The sequence below is a fragment of the Cydia amplana genome, chromosome 16, assembly GCF_948474715.1.
Source record: "Cydia amplana chromosome 16, ilCydAmpl1.1, whole genome shotgun sequence".
Lineage (NCBI taxonomy): Eukaryota > Metazoa > Arthropoda > Insecta > Lepidoptera > Tortricidae > Cydia > Cydia amplana.
The window spans coordinates 7,571,512-7,593,236 of record NC_086084.1 but is presented as its reverse complement, the minus strand read 5'-3'; the positions used below and the strand labels follow the sequence as shown (position 1 = coordinate 7,593,236).

General features: G+C 37.6%; 1 protein-coding gene and 1 non-coding gene across 2 annotated transcripts; both read right to left on the bottom strand.

The window, feature by feature from the left end:
* Window positions 1-429: 429 nt before the first annotated feature.
* Window positions 430-20,338, bottom strand: LOC134654959 (dynein intermediate chain 2, ciliary). The gene is made up of 18 exons (XM_063510405.1): window positions 20,234-20,338; window positions 13,713-13,823; window positions 12,721-12,925; window positions 12,037-12,165; window positions 11,210-11,317; window positions 10,662-10,795; window positions 9,904-10,038; window positions 8,386-8,515; window positions 7,807-7,974; window positions 7,257-7,400; window positions 6,945-7,054; window positions 5,950-6,127; window positions 4,968-5,089; window positions 4,686-4,792; window positions 4,178-4,277; window positions 2,394-2,527; window positions 1,728-1,821; window positions 430-598 (listed from the first exon to the last, which is right to left on the bottom strand). Exons 1-18 carry the CDS (start codon window positions 20,321-20,323, stop codon window positions 512-514), a joined length of 2,286 nt encoding a protein of 761 aa, XP_063366475.1. The 5' UTR covers window positions 20,324-20,338; the 3' UTR covers window positions 430-511.
* On the bottom strand, window positions 1,890-1,962 carry Trnat-ugu (transfer RNA threonine (anticodon UGU)). The gene has a single exon. It is a non-coding gene; the product is annotated as a tRNA-Thr (tRNA).
* Window positions 20,339-21,725: the final 1,387 nt, after the last annotated feature.

The window sequence follows — 21,725 nt, the reverse complement described above, 5'->3', positions numbered from 1 at the left end:
TTTCGTCTTGGCAACATTTTACATGAAATGTTTTTCATGGGATCGGAAAAGCGGACCATTTGGTCAAGTAGACCAATGAAGAAAGTGGACCGATCGGCAATTAGACGGATCGGGAAAGTGGACCGATAGGTAATTAGACGGATTGAGAAAAGCAATTAGGCAGATCGGGAAAGTAGACCGTTTGGTAAAGTAGACAGATTGGGAAAATGGACCGATGGTACTGGAGGGGTATATCCCAGGTAATGACAAAAAAATCTATATCCACCTGTATTATTACTTCTCTTTTAATTAATCATGTATGTGACTTGGAAGCCATTGAAAATGGAATTGTTTTGTATTTTAGAGTTTACAAATTACTTATGTAGTCATAGACTTAGCACTATTTGTTTTAATTCAGAGTTTTACTAGCAATAAATAAAGAGTAAAATATATGTTTGAAGTTTTATTTGAAATATAAATAGTTTTATAATTAATAATATCGTAAATTATAAAAAGGAGAGTAAGTAAATCTTTAGTCGTCTTCAAATTTTTCATCCACGACTCCCACTTTGTAAGGCGGATCGCGAACTAAAGTCAACAGTTTATCCAACTTCATTATCTGTAATGCAAGACATTATATAGTTTGTAACTACATAATAAAATGAACTCGATTGGGTGAATTGCAAAAAAAATTACATAGTTAAGGACATGTAATTACTTTTTCACCTCAGCAGCTCGAACAAGGGTACTTTGCTGCTTAAAAACAGTGAGCAAAATCGCATTTTGCTCACTGAGTGAGACAAAATGAGCAAAATGCGATTTTGCTCACTCAGTGAGCAAAATGCGATTTTGCTCACTGTTTTTAAGTAGCAAATAAGTACCCTTGTTCGAGCTGCTGAGGTGAAAACTTAATTGTTGGTATATCTTAAGAAAACATGAGTGAATAGGTAAGTGATGGAGAAGGAATACATTTTTCGGGTTCTCTAATATGTTCTCACTGCTGAGGTGAAAAGTTTTGTGAACTACACGAGATCAAAGTTATTTCATCTCGTGCGCCTTTGAGTCCCTTACTACGCTCAAGATTCTAAATTAGATTCTAGTATAGAATCTTTCGCTTGCACGGGACTCAAAATAAGCACTCGAAGAAATATCAAACTTTGATCTCTTGTTGTACAAATAACTATAGTCTGAAGTTAATTGATTCCATTGTGTTACGACAATTAAGCCGTTTCTATCTATGCATGATTGTGTGTTAGCGTATACTTTAGATTCTATTATGTAGACTTAGGTATATGTGTATGAATTGAGTACAATAAATACAATCCAATACAATTATCACACCTAGTTAATTTTCGCAACACAATGGAATCAATTAACTTAAGACTAATTAAAGATCCTTAACTACGTAAACTTTTTTTGCAATTCACCCGATTATGAAAACAAAAGACGGGGTAGAAAATTAGAAAGAGAATTAGAAAGTAATCGGGTACTTCACTTAACACTAAATCAATTTAATACAACCAGGAAAAAAGAGAAAAGTAAGAAAAAATGCATTTTAAGTACCACTACAATATTAAATCTAATTGTAGAGAAGATATCTCACGTTAATTGTGTCAATATTACTTACTTTCTGTGGGTTATTAGTTACTTTCTGGGTTATAATTATGTACATTATATTCTGATGCATAAAATACTATAAAAACATGTCAATATAATTTTGTTAATAATAAAAAGAAAAACGTTCTTACCTGGAGCGTTCTTTGATCAACACCAACTGCTTTCTTTGGCGGCTTGCACATGACTCGCAAATTCGGTGACAGTTTTAATACGTGAGCGGATCCCCTAAAAACATAATACTTTTAAAAATAGAACAAAGGAAAAAAACAAAAACGAAATATCAACCAACTTCCTGCCCCCAGAGAGATTTGAACTCTCGACCCCTGGTTTACAAGACCAGTGCTCTAACCCCTGAGCTATGGAGGCGATGCGAGAGCGGGCGAAATATTGATTTAGAAACTACGCGTCCATTTTACTAGCCTAACGTGACGTATCGTGTCGCGTCGCAATCGGCCTCCCATTAGATTAGATATGAAACGATTTGTGTAAGGATGTCCTATTATTTTAACGAAAATGTATTAAAATTGGTTTAAAACGTAAATATGTAGTCATAGAGAGTCGAGAACATCTGTTGTCAAGTAGCAGTATTGATAATTCCGCTACTCGATGCTAGATGTCGACTATGAAAATAATAGGTAATAGTTTTTTTGGCACCAAAACTGATGTATGGAGTGAGCACTCTTGTCTTATTATATTTCTGTATGGTTCGGGTCGGTGTCAGGGTGTCACCAACGTTATTGTAAAGGAAATAGAGCCGCGTGTCATATTAGTTGATCACACGTGATCAATGATCATACTTAGTGTCACCGCAGACAATGACAGGCAGCCGCGAATTGAAGTCCAGCCGCGTCAACTTTTTTGTCTTCTTGGAGACCACGGCCTGAATGCAAATCGGCCGGTATTTGTTTACATTCAAGTCGAACACGTACACCTGAAATTATAAAATTGCAATTACGTCATTGCCATATGTTGTTAGACATGAATCTATACACCTACTAGAGTCACTATTACGTACGGACCGACGACGAAATACCTACAAAAACGAGTCAACAAGATTTATTAGGTACTTATTCTAAAAAAAACAAATGAGATTGAATGGACCTCTACATTGCTAATACGAAGGCCCTCTCTCCTACATTTACGGGGGCAAATAGTAAGTATACGCGTGCAAATTGTAAGTGAATATCAAAATGTCCACCTTTCCCCTGTTTTAAACGGTGTTTCCGAAACATTTCTTCGCTTATTTCTATCTTATGAAAAGTATGTGGAATCTTTCATAAATACATGGCCAGTTTTTTAAGGTATAGGTGTAAGTAGGTATTTATATTCAATTCGATTCGGTTGTCATATTTTTGAAGTGAAAACTTCTTTAGCGGCGCTGTGCACTTTTTGAGGCGGGGAAAAAATGTTAAACTCGAGACAGCGTAAGACGATCACGTGACCTGATCGAAAAACTGTTACATGTAATGTCATGGAGTTTTTCTGTATTGTTTTAAATGTCATCTAGTGAGTTTCGCTCTAACTGGTATTAATATAACTCGAGTATTAACAGTGATGTGCTTAGGGGTTTCAAGTAATTAACGCTAACGCTAGATGGCGTTAACCTCAATTATACATAGTGCATTTTGCAATAGTCATCGAGTTTTTACTTCTGCCGGCTCTCCCTGAGTGCAACCCCTTGTTGTTTATTCGTTTTCTTATGTTTTTTTTTGTTTTACATATAATTGCATGCAAATAATGTTAATCGGCATATTGATCGGCCGGACAGATGGCGGTCTTCACATTCGTTGCGTGTTGCGGATCCTCACGCCGCTCCGATGTGAGAGCAGGACACCACTATACCCATCAAAAACATTACATGTAAAAAGGTGCAAGTCTCGCAACACTTTTACTACAAAAAAGTTTTGAGATGTAATGTGAAACCAAGTCGGTTATTTTAATCAGTGCCAGGGGGTGTTAAAACCGTATCAATAAGATATCTTTAATTTGTAATACGTATAATGACTTGCATGTGGTGTGCGAATTCGCACCAGAGTGATAACCGCGGTAGAGCTGTATCAGTTGACGACTTGTCTGGCCTAGTGGGTAGTGACCCTGCCTGTGAAGCCGCGGTCCTGGGTTCGAATCGGGTAAGGGCATTTATTTGTTTGATGAGCACAGATATATTTTGTTCCTGAGTCTTGGGTGTTTTCTATGTCTTTATGTATATGTATATTATTATATCGTTTTCTGAGTATACCCACAACACAAGCCTTCTTGAGCTTAATGTGAGACTGTAGTAAATCTGTGTAACTACCTGAGGTAATCAAAAAATTGAGTACTGAACACTGCTTCATACGTAAACTAAAACGTTCTGCACATCAAAAGCATACTACTCGGTGAAAGAATTCCTGGATGAATGATTAAATATGTCGAAACCATAAAATAAATTTATATAATATAAGCTAAGCTATCTTATTGTAAATCATGTTTGAGTCTTGACGATGTACAATTAATACAAATAAATATATTCTATTCTATTCTAAGAATGTCCTATAATATTTATTTATTTATCAGTGTATATCAGCGTAGACGATGTTACTTTTCCCTCGGCAGTGCAGGCCGCGAAGACGGTGCTGGAGTAGGGCGCCCACTTCACGTCGCCCACCGCGGCGCCCAGCTCGAACATGAACAGAGGCTCGCTGTAATAAATAACCGGTGATGAAATATATGCGTTAGCTATCTGGTTTGCTGGTATTCAAAAAAAAAATCAAAATTTCTTTATTTAAGACAACAATGGTCCATACATTTGTTAGTTATAGCTTATGATTTAAGTATGTTAGTAACAATGAGTAACCTAATAAAATAAAATATTTAATAATTTATAATTATAACAAAAAGTGACTTTGTCCGCTGACCCATTTCCCACAACAGAGGACAATCTAGCTTATTAGCTATCATGTTTAGAATGCTGTTGGTACTCCCGCGTACTCTGTCAAGTAGTGAGGCCGTTAGCTTGCGTATTGAATTGGCTCGGCTCAGTGGGCTCGCCCCAGTCGAAGAGACTGCCGAGGTAACCTCTAAATTTACCTGTTCCATAAATTACTCACTCTCGTCCATCTTCCCATATCTTTACCCTCCAGTCGCCGGAGCAAGACGCGTAAATACTGTTGTTATAGTAGTTGTAGTTGATCCTGTACACCGGCATGTGGTGGGCCTGGAAGAAAAATCCTAGGTCGAACAACGTTCGACAAGTTGCCTCCCTGTCACACGTACTTACGAATTTACAAGTGCGACAGAGAGGCATCACATCGAACGTGGTCCGCGGTAGACCCTCAGAGAAGATATTAAGAGCTTCTAACAGGCTTCTTTAACCTAATGTATAATGTTACCTGGACAGAGCGCACGTAGTTACGATTGTACTTCAAGGAGCAAGTATGGATCATGCCGTCTTCCGTTCCCACCATAAAGATCTCGGTCTTCTCGGGGTGGAAGCAGATACAGCTGCCGCAACCTTTAATCAAAAGTTAGCGATGCATAGTTTCTAAATTAAACTAATCACCTTAACACCTAAAAAAAATCGCCCAAGAGTATACTGTCGGGCCATGCTCAGTGAAGGGTTCTGTTTACCATTCTACCAGAATAGGCTTAAGGCGCGGTGTATAGTAAAATGCGCTATTCCACACTGATGATACTTACAGACTTTTACAAGGATTTCATGCATTATGGGGGCTATTAGTAAGTATCGTATCATGTAGGTACATTACAAGCATAAGGGAGTACCTTCGCTTTGTACTAGTTTGTACGTATTTTGACTAAGAAGAGAAGACTTTTTGCAATTACTCAAAAACTACTGGATCGATCACGTTCGCTATAGTTTTCATTTAAAGTATTTATTGAGATTTTGTTTAACGATTTTTGTTCATATTTTTTGAACCCATGGTTCAAAAGTTAGAGGGGGGATGACACGTATTTTTTTTCTTTCGGAGCGATTATTTCGAAAAATAGGTATTCACTTGAACAAAAAAAATCAAGCATCAAGAGAATTTCTTGACCTCTGTTCACTTAGTAACGCCGATCAGGAATACTGAGGAATGCACGCTCGTCGGAACTGTTAGGCTAGGTTCACACGGCGTTAATTTTTCCCGTATACCGTATACGGGATTTTATCGAATACCGTAGTGGCAGCAAACTTTGTACAACAACGTTCAAAATCGTTCACATGGCTAGACGGCTTTCCCGCATAGATAACGTGTGTGATTTTGAAAGTTTTCATACAAATTTTGCTGCCACTACGGTATTCGATAAAATCCCGTACACGGTATACGGGAAAACTTAACGCCGTCTGAACTTTAGCCTTAATGTCGTAGTTACTGTTAACGGTGAGCATGGTCCCGTCGGGCCCAGGGATGGGGGCCACGGGCGACTGCAGCGTGATGATGGTCGTGGCCTGCAGCTCGCCCGGCATCACCGCCCATTGCACCACGCGACCATCGCCGGATATAGAGAAGAAGGAGGCCTCGCCGTCGATCAGGCGGGGACCCCAGCGGATCTGAATAAAATAAAATCATAATTGTCGGACTTTCAGATCGCAATGCATGTCGGGAACGTCATTACCTAAAAAATTTAACCTGTGCGAAAAGAGATGAGTCGTGGAAAGTATGTGGCCCAATATATACCACGACTCTTCTCTTTTCGAACAGACTGTATTTAATTGAACTGAAAATGTCCCTAATTCATAAATTCATGCTTAAGTTCAGAAAACAGGTGTTTACAATGGCTAGTGATGGTAGGTAACTTAGATATCTAATTTTGTCTAGTTTTTGGTTAATGTGAAATTGTGAATGAGTCCCATACGTAACATTTCATTTAGTGATTGAGCTATAAGATAGATAGTTGAACCAAAGATGTAGAGCTCTGCTTCAGTGGCTCAAGACAACCAAGCTCTCAAGTCTCAAGTTTGGACTATGGTATATGTCCGTGTCATTAACCCTTTAACCGCCAGAGTCTGATATATAAGACATTACATATCCAGCTCATTTCGCCACAGTCTGATAAATAAGACAAAGATCTGATTTGGTTTTTACAGAACATTTATAACTCCCGTAACTATGCCAACCTTATTCTGCGTGGTACAATTACTATCGGTGGCGCCACGAGCACACTCGATCAAAAATTGCTGGCGGTTAAAAGGTTATATTTGGTGATGAGGGATTAATAATGGAACAAGAAGGTGTGCAAGTAAATAAAATAAGTCCTTAGCTAAAATTTGCTACTTTTAAATTATAGTCCGAATTTGTCTGGGACGTATACGGGGATAAGGCATATAAAGGTTCAATCAAAGTTAAAAAAAAGTTTGTCTAATTTACCTCCCATACAATACTGGTGTGTTTATCTTTGACGGAGTCCGATTTGTACTGGTAAGAAGACTCCAATGTCAACTGAGCGTTGTAAACGCACACGTTACCGTCGTAGCGGCCTGTCACACAAGAAAATTGTAAGTTTCAACCAAATCTAACAAATTGTACAGTTCGCACCATACATTTATGATCTGTGTGCATAAAGGTAATACGTCGGTATTAAGAATTGTATTAATCTAAAAAATAAATACTGCTTAGAGACGTTAGGAAAAATAGGTAGGTATATTTAAGTTCTAAATTTTGTTTCGTATTTATTCTTACCAACGCAAATAAGGTAAGGAGTCTCATGGTAGACATCGAGGCATATGAGCGGGGATTCGGTAACGACCGCGTACTCGGGGTATGCCGGGTTCTTGATGCTGTACAGGCACAGGCATCCCTCCTTTTGTTGGTTGGTAAAATCCACTGGAAGAACAAAACGCGAATAATAGCAGAAGATTAAGTAGGTCTCGTAATGCCACTCGTTGTGTAACTTTAATCAGAACAAATTTCGGACACCCCGCGGATTATGATCAGGCTGATATTTCAACGAGTTATTTATATAGGTACCTACCTATAACGGATCGTCTGGTTCCAACAAGTCCGTTTACACAACAACTCAAGTGGTCTTGTTCAAGTACTTATAGTGGCTATCTTTGCAGAACTTGCCTACTTACCAACACGGAAAATATTGCGAACTTGCGCTCGCTAAATACTTTCTTATAACTTGACCCGTCCAGAGAAGCTTCACATAATTAAAATTAAATTAAATTAAAAAGCTTTTTCTTCGGACAAGATATCCATATTACAATTACAATAATGATTTACATACACGATCCATATGCGACAGCGAACAAATCTTGATAATGCGGGTTCCAGGCGACGTCACAGACTGCGTGGCTGCGCATAGGTTCGTATTGGAACTTCCAAAGCGGCAGCAGAGAGCCCATGCCTTCACGGAACTCGTCCGACGGGTCATCCCAATATCGGTAGTCTTGAGCTGAGGGCAATATCACAATACCGGACAATTTGTAACTTGTAAATACACAGCTGATGCACACAAGGCGGTGGGACAGATTTGAGTACAGTACAGATTAGCCAGAGTATTGATAAAGATATAAGACGGAACGCAACGGATGTTAGGCATTGAATAAGAATGGGGAAAAATTGACAATGCGGGTGAGGGCGGACAATGAGGAGAATGTGGGTGAACAAATTCATTAACGTTTCTAATGAGCGGGTTGTGAAAGAGAATCGTCAATGATGGTTAAAATTATGCTTTGATAATCTTTCTCTGGTCTCCTCAGGAGAAACATAGCGACCTTGAAAGGCGCTATTTGGAAGAGAAACAGGTACCTAATGTCATGTTGATGCTTAAAAATGTGTGGGAAATAAGCCGCAGTCGCCTTACCAATATCGTCATAGATGTTCTGGTTGACCAGCCGCTCGAGCACGGACCAAGCCTCGCGCACGCGCTGTGCGAGTTGCTCGTCGTGAATCTGTTGCGCGGACTTCGCATGCTTGGCCGCTTTCTTTCGCAACTGGACGTACAATTATTGAATTAACTTAGTATCCCATTTAACACTTTTATTAACGAGCTTGAGTTTGCACCTGTCTAAGTTTTTAGGGTTCCGTAGCCAAATGGCAAAAAACGGAACCCTTATAGATTCGTCATGTCTGTCTATCTGTCTGTCCGTCTGTCTGTCCGTCCGTATGTCACAGCCACTTTTCTCCGAAACTATAAGAACTGTACTTGAAATATTGAATATACTTGAAATATATTGAAACTTGGTAAGTAGATGTATTCTGTGAACCGCATTAAGATTTTCACACATAAATAGAAAAAAAAACGATAAATTTTGGGGGTTCCCCATACTTAGAACTGAAACTCAAAAAAAATTTTTTCATCAGACTCATACGTGTGGGGTATCTATGGATAGGTCTTCAAAAATGATATTGAGGTTTCTAATATCATTTTTTTCTAAACTGAATAGTTTGCGCGAGAGACACTTCCAAAGTGGTAAAATGTGTGTCCCCCCCCTGTAACTTCTAAAATAAGAGAATGATAAAACTAAAAAAAATATATGATGTACATTACTATGCAAACTTCCACCGAAAATTGGTTTGAGCGAGATCTAGTAAGTAATTTTTTATTAATACGTCATAAATCGCCTAAATACGGAACCCTTCATGGGCGAGTCCGACTCGCACTTGGCCGCTTTTTTTGATCTATTTGACTTCGGCGACAAAACTATGAAATAATTAGGTAATAAATAGTTTTATATTTTGGTAAATGGTGCTATTTATTATATTTTAACGATCTCCTTTAGGTATGTTCCATTTGTATGAATTCAGAACTAAGCAACCTAAAAGCTTCATATTCATTAAAGCAGTTTTGACTGACATGACTTTTCACTAATTTTATGTTTCGTGATGCCAATAAACAGGTATCTCATAAAAATATGAACCGCAAATCAGAACGAGCCACAGAAGATTATATTACCAACCTTCGGAACATCGAATGTCAAATGCAAATCATCGAGTTCATTGAATAAACAGCCAAGTAAGTACCTACTCAAAGTAGTGGGACTATGTAAGTACATTTACTAAATCATATTGCATAATTTTGTAGTAATTCGTGTAGTGGTTCGTTGGCTATGCATTAAGTTAATCTTAATTGTAAATGTAACATTACTTATTTATTTTTGTTTGTATTTTTGTTTGTAATCCCTAAAATCAATAAAATAAAACCGGGCAAACGTTTGAGAAAAAAATCCTTCTTACATATACGAGCGATAGAGAGGCAAACAGACGAACGAACGAAAGAACCGGTTCGCGGTCGACTTCCTGAGTTATAATCAGTATTATCACATTCGACATTATAAGTACTGTACGAAGAAAAAAGTGCTATTAAAATCATTGTCCTTACTCTCTTAGGTTTTTCATCTTCCTTCTCTTTCAGTTTCCTGGCATAGTCCTGTTGGTAGAAGTCGAATATGATGCTCTGTAGGGCCACGCTGCTGAAGTTCGCTCGCGACGGTGGTATCGTTTGAGTTTCCACTGACTGAAGTTACAATCATTTTTAAATTACAGCTTTACTTGAATGTTTAAAAGGTTGCAGGATATTTACGAAGATATCCAGAAAGAAAGAAATACTTAAATTAGTAATATTGGTCAGTCCATATATTTAGGAGGGGAATTGGATCACAGGGCGAATCGGATCAGTTAAAAAAAAAGTTGATATTGAAAATATTGCCTACGACTGGCGTCGCAGGCTAACGGAAGATATGTACAGCGCTATTTTAGAGCACTCATATCAATGAAATATTTCAGACATCAACGAATTTTTCATGATGATCCGATTCACTCTGTGCTCCTATTCGCCTCGCTCTACCCTACACCAAAATAAATCGTTAGGTAAAAAAAATGCAGGAAGGCGACTGAAAATGTGGTCAGGATCCTAACCTCATACGAAAACCACTGAAATGCTCACTCACTAGAAAACTCATAATATGTTACCACATCATGCCAATTTATAAGATAACTTGTACGATTCTTATCGCCTTTGATTACCGCAAGGTTTTCAAATGTAAATTCCATTTAAGCTCTCGGGCCATATTAAGCTACAACGGACCATATTGAGGTGGGAAGGGAGTCTCGATAGATTGAAATAAAAACAAAACTCACACGCCGAGGGTTGTTGAATGTGAGAGCAGCCCTCTCACAGAAGTTGAACTGGTTGGCGAGCTTCTTGACACGAGGCCTGATGACAATCTCGTCGTCTCCTGCGGGTGGTGCGCCGCCCCCGCCCTTTTCCTCGGCTATGTTGACATAAGAATGGTCAAAATGTGGAGCCATCTATTGGTACCGTCAGCCGCAAAAGTGCATGGTTTATCAATGAATTCATTCATAATTTCTCCATGCAATTTCGCAGCTCACTGCAACACTTTCGTTTACCCTTATGCTTAGAATAAATTTAAAAGTGGAAAAATTATTGTCTTGGGTGAGACGAACACGGCCTCTAGATCAATACTCCAGCGCTCTGCCATCTGAGCCACCAAGGCCTCATCCATAGCCAGCAAATCTTTCCACCATATTGGTCAAAGGGATCTTTTAAATTTATTCTAAGCTTAATAGCATTCTTGAGCTTACCGTGGGGCTTAGTCAATTTGTGTAATAATGTCCTATAATATTTATTATTATTATTTATTTATTATAGCATCGTTTATGCTTACTCTCTTCCGGTTCGGCCTCGTCAGCGGCGTTTCCTTCTTGCTGCTCGCCCTCAGCCACTTCTGGACCCTGGTCCGCCGCTGCCTTTTCTTCCTCCGGCTTTTGCTCCTCTATATTTAAACATTTCAACAAGCTTGGTTTTAATAGCATTTATTTCGTTCACATCAAATACAATCTACATCTAATCGATTCGGTCATGTTGAAATGTATTGGGAAGACAAAGTAGGTAGGTACCTATTCAGTTTTGAAACTAATGTAGTATTAATATCCTTAGGTATGGTGCTGGTGGTTTCACAATTTTAGCATGAAATAAATAGGTCCCAGTTGAGTGTTTTTTGAGAAAAGTATTAAAGTTAGAAAAAATGTGTCTATAAAGAATTAATACTGAAATAAATTGTAAACAAAAAAAGTTAGATGATTTTTTTGGTAGGATTAATCAAATAGGATTAAAGTTAAATTTAGAAAAAGACAAAACAAGTAGGTAATGGGTTCCTTGAGCGGCAAAAAGCTCATAGTGCAAGCTTTAGTGACGTGTACGTTTGGGCATCATAACATAAGCTTACCTACGCTATCGGTATTCGTATTATGGACGCATTAAGGTACAAATATCTGGGAGACCGAGCGTTGCTCGGAAAACATATAAAAACTCATAAATTAGCGTTTTCCCAGAGATAAGACCTAGCTAGATCGATTTTTCGCCCCCCCATCTTGTAGCAAATTTCATCGAAATCGTTTCCGAGATCCCCGAAATATATATAAATAAATAAACAAGAATCGCTCGTTTAAAGAGGTATGAGATAAGAATGGTGGTTCGTAAATGTTGTATGACCTTCCGCTTTGGCCTCCTCGACGGCGGGCGGCGGCGCCTCTGGTTCTGGTTCCTCCTCGTCCTCCGCGTCCTCCGCCGTCTTTTTCACCTTCACGCGCTTTGGCCCCGCGTCGTCGAAACTCACCTTACCTTATTAAACAAACAAGTGTTCTCTTCGTTAGGTACCAAAGTGTATTTTAAATAACAGTTTTGAATGATTCACGGTTAGTTTCACTAGACTTATATAGACCGGGATATAAACGGTAATTACCTTTAGTAACATGACTCACATTACCTTTACCTTTAGTATGCATGTAACTGCGTCGAAATATCGGGAGCTCAAAAACAATACTAAAGGCAATCACGGTTCATATCCCGGTCTACATATATAAGTCTAGTGAAAGTTTTATTTTTACGATAAATAACGTAATTAATGACCTGTACTGTACACTACATTAAATTGTGTATAAAGGTCCTTGGTTCCTTAAGTAAAACAGCGGGCTCAGCACGGTTCCATTTTTATCCACTATCACTAAGCCCGTCACTTTCGCACTTACATACTTGTTAGAACGTGACAGGCATGGTGATAAATGATAAAACTGCGACCGTGCTACTAGGGCAGGATAATTAATCCATTATCCAAATAATATCAATAACTAATAGTTTTGGTAAATTTTGTCTAAATATCTTAATTTATCAACTTACCGTAACCGGCAGCAATTTGTGCTTTAGCTTCGTCGGAATCCTTACGAATGGCGGTGCCCTGGTAGACGAACAGTGGGTACGCCTTCCCGAACGTTGGCTTAGGTTTATAGGTGAACAGGGCCTTTCCGTAGTGGTACGCGACCTCATCCGCGACCCACTGCGGGTTGATCTGTGTCAGGACCCGACCGACATCTTCGTCAAGGTCCTAGGAAATATTTGCATTAAGTATTATTAGATATATCTATTTGCGTAAATTTATAAATAATGTCCAGACATTATTTATAAATTTACGCATTAATTTTTAAACCTTTATAGGTATTGTAAATGTCTTATCAGTTGTATTTGAGAACTGATTTAACAGATATATTTATATATCTATACGATAACGATAGACAGAGCTCACATTAAGATGAAGGAGTGTAGAAGACAGATTAAATAGTTTCTGATGGCAAGATATTCGTATTTGCCGTCAGATGTGTAAAAATCGTGAAAGTTTAAATCGGTGTGTAGATCTTAGATATTTTGATATTGCCTACTTTTGAACAAAAATATCTAAAAATGGGTCACGTTTGATTTTTTGGATACTCATAATTCTCATATTTCAAACGTCAAATTAATGCTTTACAACATTAAAACGTCTTATTTTATAAAATACTTAAAATTGCCTACAAAGTTTCAGTTGCGCTATGAAAATGGATACTTTATGACACTCATTGGCCGATAATGAAAACATATTGCCGTCTTGTAACTTGGAAATGACAACAGAAGCAAAGAATAATGTTCGCTTAAAATTACCTTATAATAAAAAATGTAGCTAGATCGTACGTGCTTGCAAACTCTTAAATTATTGCTTTAAATAATATTGGTTTAAAGGGGCCCACAGATTACCTTCGCCGGACGATATCATCCTGTCAGTTAAGCCCATAAGGTGACCGTTCCGAACAACTGACAGTGGTAATCTGTGGGCCCCTTAAGGGTTAAACAACACTTACTCCTTCCGGAATGTCCTCCTGGTCGTCAGGTTTGATAAGTGTACGCGGCTTCAGCCAATCTAAAGCGTCATCTCCCTCTGTCAAGTTGCCCTTCGACTTCTGCGCTTCTTTCTGCCACAAAATCAACCATTAGTGTAAGGCCTGAGTGGACGCTCGAGTTGGGCGTGCAGCGGGGCGGGGCGTGCGGCGTGCATGTTAAACAAATGCAAGCGTATAGGAGCGGCCTTAGTGCACGCTGCTCAAATTACTTGTGAGCCCGACGCCACGCTGTACGCCACGCCGAACGCTCCGCTTCGAGCGTCCACTCAGGCCTTACACTTAATTATACAACCAAACAACTATTCAAACACATTACTATGAACAACATACATTTAAAACGTTAATCGTCTTATTTAAAATAGCATTTTCTTCGTCTCCGTTAAGAGCACGTTTAATCATAGCCCTCAGCATGATGGAAAAATAATGAAATCTTTTTTCGTAAAGATATCGTCGACACTAGACACGCAAGTCTCGGTCGGCAGCAAAACCGATACTGTTCAGGTTTATTATCAATTTGAAAAGCTTGCCGAATTAGCATGGCATTCGTTGTTTAGTCTTTATTAGGGCTTATCATGTAAATAGTCTATTAAAATATGGCATATTCTTTAATTCGAGCAGTGCATGTATAAACAAACTATTAAAGAGGTTTGCGTGCTTGTAGAATGCTTCATTTTTAGACGTGTGCGACTGATATATTACGGTATTTTACTTAGAAGTGGAATTTCACAAACTTTGAAACAGGCAAGTACAGTCGAGTTCACAAACATGTTACTAAATATAACTAATTATATACACAAGATTTGAATGTATATCCTGCAAAAGGTTTTAAATGTGTTGCAAAGCTTCTATCGATAATTTAATCCTCTAGATAAGTATAGATATTACTAAAACGCCAAGGCGTCAAATATTTACGAGACTATCTATTAAGTATAACAAGCCTTTTCTTGATATTGTTACTATATTTTATTAAAGAGTTTTTATATAACCCTTCATGGACCTTGATGGACGGAGAAGAACCTAAGCAGGTGATGCTTACATTGGTAAGCACCTACCTGGGTGGTACCTATGTAAATATTTATGTAGATATATTGCTAAGTAAAAAAAAACCCGAATAACCCAATTCGCGGTCACGTAGTTCGATATTAAAAAGACAAACGACGTCTTTCAATGTGATAAAATCGAAAAGAGAACGCACGAGTCACGTAAAACACTATTTTTAATCATATTTTTTCTTGATTCCTCAACCGATTGCCACATCAAATCTGAGTTTTGAACAAAAGTAAGATTAATCAAAGAATTCATTCATCATACGCAGCTTTGGAGCGACATGGCTAATTAACAGAATTAAAACAAAATATACTTGACATTTGGATTAGGATAGCTTAATTTTGTCTTTTTGGCAAGTGGTTTTATCACATTTTTTATGGCAGTAGTATTAATGGCGGTAATAAACTCCTGTTAACCAATAAATGGTAGTTTTGTTGTTAACCAATAAATTTAATTTTATGGTAGTTTTGTGGTATGAAATGAGTATCAAAAAGTTAACGTCACGCAATAGCTACTATGGTTAGAACAAATTTGTCGTGAACAGAACCAAATAAAAACGTTACGATCGGTTCTGTCTCCCTATTTATCGTATAAAGCATTTATAAATACTTACGTCGCTGTCACTATCCATTTCGAACGACATTATTTATTTGTGACTACGAATTTTTTTAACGTATTATTTCGACGAACGGTTAAAAACGACTGCGGTGCGAACCGCTGCGAACGCGTTTGCTGCATTGTACTAAGCAACTTTGTAAGTAACTTGATTCTAATAGCATTCAACTTCCTTACTTACCAACAATAACCGTAATGTAATTCGTATCATACTAATACCATAATTCAGCTGAAAGTAACGACAGCATAATAATGAAATGTCGTTATTTGTATAGCGAGGTGAATTCTATAGGTAAGTAGAAAATAATTATTTTAGCAGTAGGCAAGTGTAAATCAACATTGCAATGAGACTCAATATTATTAGTGATATCAAATCCTTATTCTTAATTCTATTGGAAACTGAATTAATTATTATGACAGATTTTTTATTTAAAGTAATCAGTCGCTCACTGGCTATTAGAAAAATGTTTTTGTTATAGAAATGTATAATTAAATTTTCCACAGTCACCAGTTTAGACCGAAAGGCTGAATTTCTTTAAAAAAAAATTTGAAGACTGAGTTAACTAGGCTTATAGGCTTAGGCAAATGAGCTCTGGAATGTTTAGAGCACATTTCAAGGAATAGGTCGAATTAAAAATCTTTAGAACGCCCTGATTACTATGGCAAAATAAAGGAAGGAACTATTGCTAAGCAGAAGACAATTTCCAAAGTGGAAAATATTTGTCTGATGATTGCTCTGCTGACTGGAACGCTCCTCTTAACGGAAATTGTATTGTATCTTTTGCAAACGGTACTAAGTTCGCAAATGAGTCCCCAGGCTAGGCGTGTCACCAAATTCTAATTACCACCGTGTCTGGCATCAGATAGTACTGCGACAGCACGACATCGGGTCCCGCGGCAGGGCTGCCAGATCGTAGAATTGGATACGAAATTCGTATAATGGATTTTTTTTCGTATCTATTACGTATAGGTGGTCAATCGGCATAATTGGATACGAAAAAAAACACCGATGTCAAAAAACAGTGTGTTGATACTGTTATACAATTTAATGGAACCGTACGTCAACGTCAGGGCTATAATTGCGAAAATCGAAGATCGCAAATTGCGGGCGTCCCTCTCTGACACTCTTATTACGCCTTCATTGGAGTAAAAGAGAAAGACCCCCGCAATTTGCGAATTTCGGTCTTCGCGGTAAGACCCCAGTTTTTAAAATTTCGATCTAATACTAATCGATTTTTTTTTAAATTGTGTTCTCGTATAATGTAGTAACCTTCTCTTAGATGGATTGCAAACCAATGCTAAGAGGACGACCATCTCCCCTGTAACGAAATACCTTCTTCAACAACAAAACAAAAACAAAACAAAATAAAACCCGGAATGGAGTTTTCGTAAGGCGCGAGTAGGGTCCAACCTGAAATAAGCGGCAGCTGACCTGTCTCCACACGTATTGGCTCGCCTTTCCTGTGGGATAAGACAGTGAAGCCGAGAGGGTAATGCAGGTGCTGGGCATCCCTGCGTTTCCTTAATTTCGTCCCAGGCGGTGTATTAGGATATTTCTCCGGTTTTACACCATAAATCGTCTGCATTAGACGCTAAGGCCAATGTATAATGTAGTCGAATTTCGTATAATTGCAGACACTGGATCGTATAATCAAAAATTATGTACTGGCAGCCCTGTCCCGCGGACTTGTCGGCTCGCTATCAAGCATACTCGTACCAACCGTTGGCATTTCTACAATCTGAGGACATTCTAAAGGATAAAATTTATCTGTGAACAGTGATAAGCCTTTGTGAAGACGTGCAGTAATTACTGATTATAAAGAAAATGTATTACATTTTTCTAATCACGTAAGCTGGTAAGTAAGGATTGCTTGGTTAATTAAAGGTTTTGTAATGCATGGCGTTGTAAAAAAAAACAACGGGTTGCACTCCGGGAGTGCCGACAGAAGTGAAAACTCAATGACTAGTCCAAAATGTCTGCGGCACTATGTATAATTGACCCATTCTCCTTTCTATTGAAAGACTTTAGTTCCGAAATTGCTGGTCAGTGAGCTTGTTTAAAAGTCGAAATTGAAATTTGTTGCGTTAATTGTTTTAAATTCGAATAGAAATTGTAAAGTTACCTTGCAGACCTCGCATCTAAATATATTTGGTCATGATATTTTGAGTTTTATTCACCGTACTAGAGTTCACTTTTATTAGCGATTTCATCAAGATGTAGCTTTATTGAATTATGTCATTGAGTTTTTCTTTATTGATTTAAATGCCATCTAAATGAGTGGCCATCTAAACCTTACGGTCACGTGATCACCTTACGCTGTCTCGAGTTTATCATTTTTTCCCCACCTCAAAAAGTGCCCAGCGCCGCTAATGAAGTTTTCACAACAAAAATTCTTCACTTACTTGACCTAATGTCCTCATGTGTTTTTTTCGAGTGGGTTTTTGATTTTTGCGATTTATTATTTTGTTTTTGTAATTTCAATACTTTTATTTGCTCACAGTCCTCCAATTCATGCATATTAACTTCAGCATCTCGCTCAAAATCATTTAAAATCTCTATCTCGTCTATCACAGAATGTTATCCAAGTTTTAATTATTTTAAGATATTCACCATAAGAAGTTTACTTGCTACAAGCTACGGCGTAGCACTTCGTAGCAGAGCCTAAGCTTAAAGGGGCTATTTAAAAGTTATAATAAAATTATAAGTATAATTGAATCACATATAAGATAGAAAACCAAAAGAGACATTGATACCGAATACCGATACCATCATTTCGTTTTTGATACCGAAGTACGAGCAAGATACACTAGAAAAACTATAATGTGACTTGCTTCAACTATGACCGATAACTCATTACATTGTTTGTATTGTTAAAAGTGGCAACACGATCAACAAACACTCCAACAAAGTATTAAACTATTTATGGCTATTTTCAGACAAACGTTTACAATCGTGCCGTGACCGGTACGGCTACCATCAGTTTGGCACTGACATAAACGCCGTCGAGAACGTAATTTACTTTCTATACATCTCGCTCGTACTCGCATATTTGTGCAAACGAGATGTATAAAAAGTAAATTACGTTCTCGATAGCGTAAATGTCAGTTTTGACACTGTCAGTGACTCATGGTACGGGCTCTGGTGGAGCAAAATACAAATGAGAGTTTATTGATATAAGCATAAAATTTTATTATGGGGTGTCCTTTCCGAATTCCCTTGCATGCTTCTGATGAATTAACGATGACAGCCAGGGAATCGATGGGATAATAACGCTGATATCGATAAGCGTAACGAGATAATATGATTTAATATCGATTGTACTCCATTATTGGGCGTTTATTTTGTTGTCCCCTACACTTTTTTTTCAAATTTGGGATTTTTTATATTATTTCTACTCAGACTCACGATTCCGCGACCGCTATACATAGTCTATGAAAAATGGTGACGTAATGGAAATAAAAACCTTAGGACACTTTTTTTCTCCTATTAGGATAGAAAGAGCTCGTGATTCTGAGTAGAAATAACGTAAAAAATCCCAAATTTGAAAAAAAAAGTGTAGGGGACAACAAAAAAACACCCTATTAACTTCTCATTCCAGAATTTTTCGCCCTTCGGTCGAGTCGTGTACAGCAAAACGTACCTATTTAAAATTTAAATGGGTGCATTTCTACCTTGGACTTGGAAGGTGTTGGTTTTTGACATTTCTAGAAAGTTCAAAGGCTTTAAAGTTTAGAAATTTTAGCTAAGTACGTCTGCATATCCGTTTGACTGATGTCGAATTATTGGTGGTCTATCTAACAAGGAGGAATATTCTGCTTGTAATAACGTTATAAATTTGATCTGGATTAGTTATGGATATGATAAGTCAGTGTTAAAAGTAAAAAAAAATTCAATTAGAAACATCGACACCGACAGATAATATCCATAACAAATCCAGCTCAAATGTATAACCTTTTATTACAATCTGTAAATATGCTTCAAGGTTTATTTAGTATTAAGGTTGACATTTCGCAAACTGAAAATAGATTTCATGTAACTAATGTTTCTTTAATCGTTTGACTGTAAGACTATATTCAAATAAGATCTGAAATAAGGCCCCAGCTAAAGTTTAACGAGGTCGCATGGTGATAGAACATTCACATCGCAAGCTGCTAAAAATATTGTATATAAAGTGGTCCCTAATAACCTGATGAACTTTAACCACGTATGTCTGATGATATTCGAGAAAATAAAGTTATATTAACTTAGATCCCATTTTGCCGTTTTATTTTAGATGTGTTTTAAAATGAAAACACTGTAACAATTTCGTTCAATATATTTACTTTTGATTTTTGTTAACAGCATCTTAATTGTCGCGCCAAGGTAGTAACAATTGACAGTTAACAGTGATTGGAATACTCCAATAAACCTTTTATAACTTGTTGGCTTGGAAAGATAATATATTTTGAATAAAGCGGAAACTCCTATTAAGTAATGTATGTTCACTTAAAATCGTAGTTAAAGTTGATCAGGTTATTCAGGCCCACCTTGAATGAACAGACATGCTAAACTCAGGTCAAAATTAAACAAACCCGTTGTTTTCACGCAATCGAAACTAGTTTTCTATGCGAAACAGACACAAACAGGCATTTTGGTTGCAATGCATGCAACCTGAGACATCACTCAAACATGTGGAAAGCTAATATGATATCCGCGAGCATCCCAGAAGCTGGGTAAGGACATACACAAACATAGACAGACAGAACACACGTATTTACAATATGACGTCAGCACAAGCGTCTAGACATGACTGATCGGGTCCTACTGACTCAATACTTACAGTAAGACGCTTTAGTAGCATCCCAAGAGATTTCTCCTTGGACTTATTTCGCCAGAGGTCTGGCAACTTTACCGAGCCCTGCTTACTCATTCCTGGTGGAGTAGGGAGCTAAGCAAACCATTAAAGTCGTTAATATATATTTCTTGTGTCGTTTGCTGAGTCATTTGTATTGTGACAGTATCTGTTGCGTTACTTAGTGACACAATGTATTTTGTATTGGTCATAAATGTCATAATTTACGAAAATGTAATGTTTACTTACTTTAACATGCAGTAATTGGAACTGTATTTGTTCTGCCGATCATAGTGATGTGTGGTTTAATTAAGAAAATTAAGAGGATACGGGAGCTGATATTTAAATATTTAGGTAAACATACCCGTCTCGCTAATGGAAGCTTTTTCCTCCCCCAAAACTTAACCAAATGTGACGAAATTTTGAGATCTAAATAGTAATGAAATTATCTTTGTCGGACCGTTTTGCTTTTTTGGCTAATTGATATCAGTTTTGAATACCACGCCTCTCATTGCGGCATAGTCAATTAGGCCATTTTGAAGGGCTCTAGCGCCTTAAGAAACAAAAATATTAAAAAAAGCAAAACGGTCCGACACAGATATTGACAATATTAATCTGTGTTGAAAAAATCATTGCTCTAGCTTCAAAACCCACGGAGGAAACAGTCGAGTACGTTTGTATGGAGAAAACCACTCCTGTTGGCTCTTAAGATAACCCGCCTTCTTAATGACAATTACGTTGCCTACTAAAATAATCTTCATCTAAACCTTGCTAGACCAAAAATAATTTCTTAGTGACGATATATTTGGATCATTACATACTCGCAGTCTTGCTATCTGCTAATGCTAGAAATAATCTTCCTCTATCTACATATACTAGTGGCTCTGTGAGCTGTAGACCTCCCGACATGAGAATCATGAGCTTAAAAAATACTTAACGTTGAGTAACATTATCACAGCGGACTCAAAATGGTCTTAAGTGCCGTCGACCCTTTGTAGACCCTATTGGCACTTAAGCCCTTTATGCCAATTTACCCAATTTTTAACATTTTCCAGTTCAGAGTTCTATCTAACTACCGAACCTGCTCACAAAATTTCAAGAATCGGTTTAGAAATGCGACCTGCAGAGGAGTACATCCGGACATACGAAAGTATTTTTGCCCAAGCTGAAACGGAGACCTTCGCTAACGCTCGGTCAATTAAACTATCGTTTTACCATTTAGCTGCCTCGGTGTTCTTGCAGTGATACAAGTTCTAGGTTTAACAATTAATTAACTAGAAACATGAAATCCAATTATTGACAGCACACAGTAGGTAGGAAATAGCTGCCGTACGGCGCGGCATAGCACTCTAATAGTTTCTTAGTGGTAAAAATGTTTATTGCTGCGAAAAATATTGGCTCTTCTACTTAAGTAGTAAATGTAACAACAATCATTAAGAATCTGGTTAGATATATTTTTTCTTATACATATTAAATTTTT

Bases quoted from the DNA above. Each gene is read 5' to 3' on its own strand.
- LOC134654959 (XM_063510405.1), bottom strand. From the start codon at position 20,323: ATGAGTAAGCAGGGCTCGGTAAAGTTGCCAGACCTCTGGCGAAATAAG. The intron at 12,166-12,720 runs GTAAGTTGATAA...TTGTTTAATAAG, and splicing joins ACAAATTGCTGCCGGTTACG to GTAAGGTGAGTTTCGACGAC. The intron at 2,528-4,177 runs GTAACATCGTCT...TTATAATTTCAG, and splicing joins CCTGCACTGCCGAGGGAAAA to GTGTACGTGTTCGACTTGAA.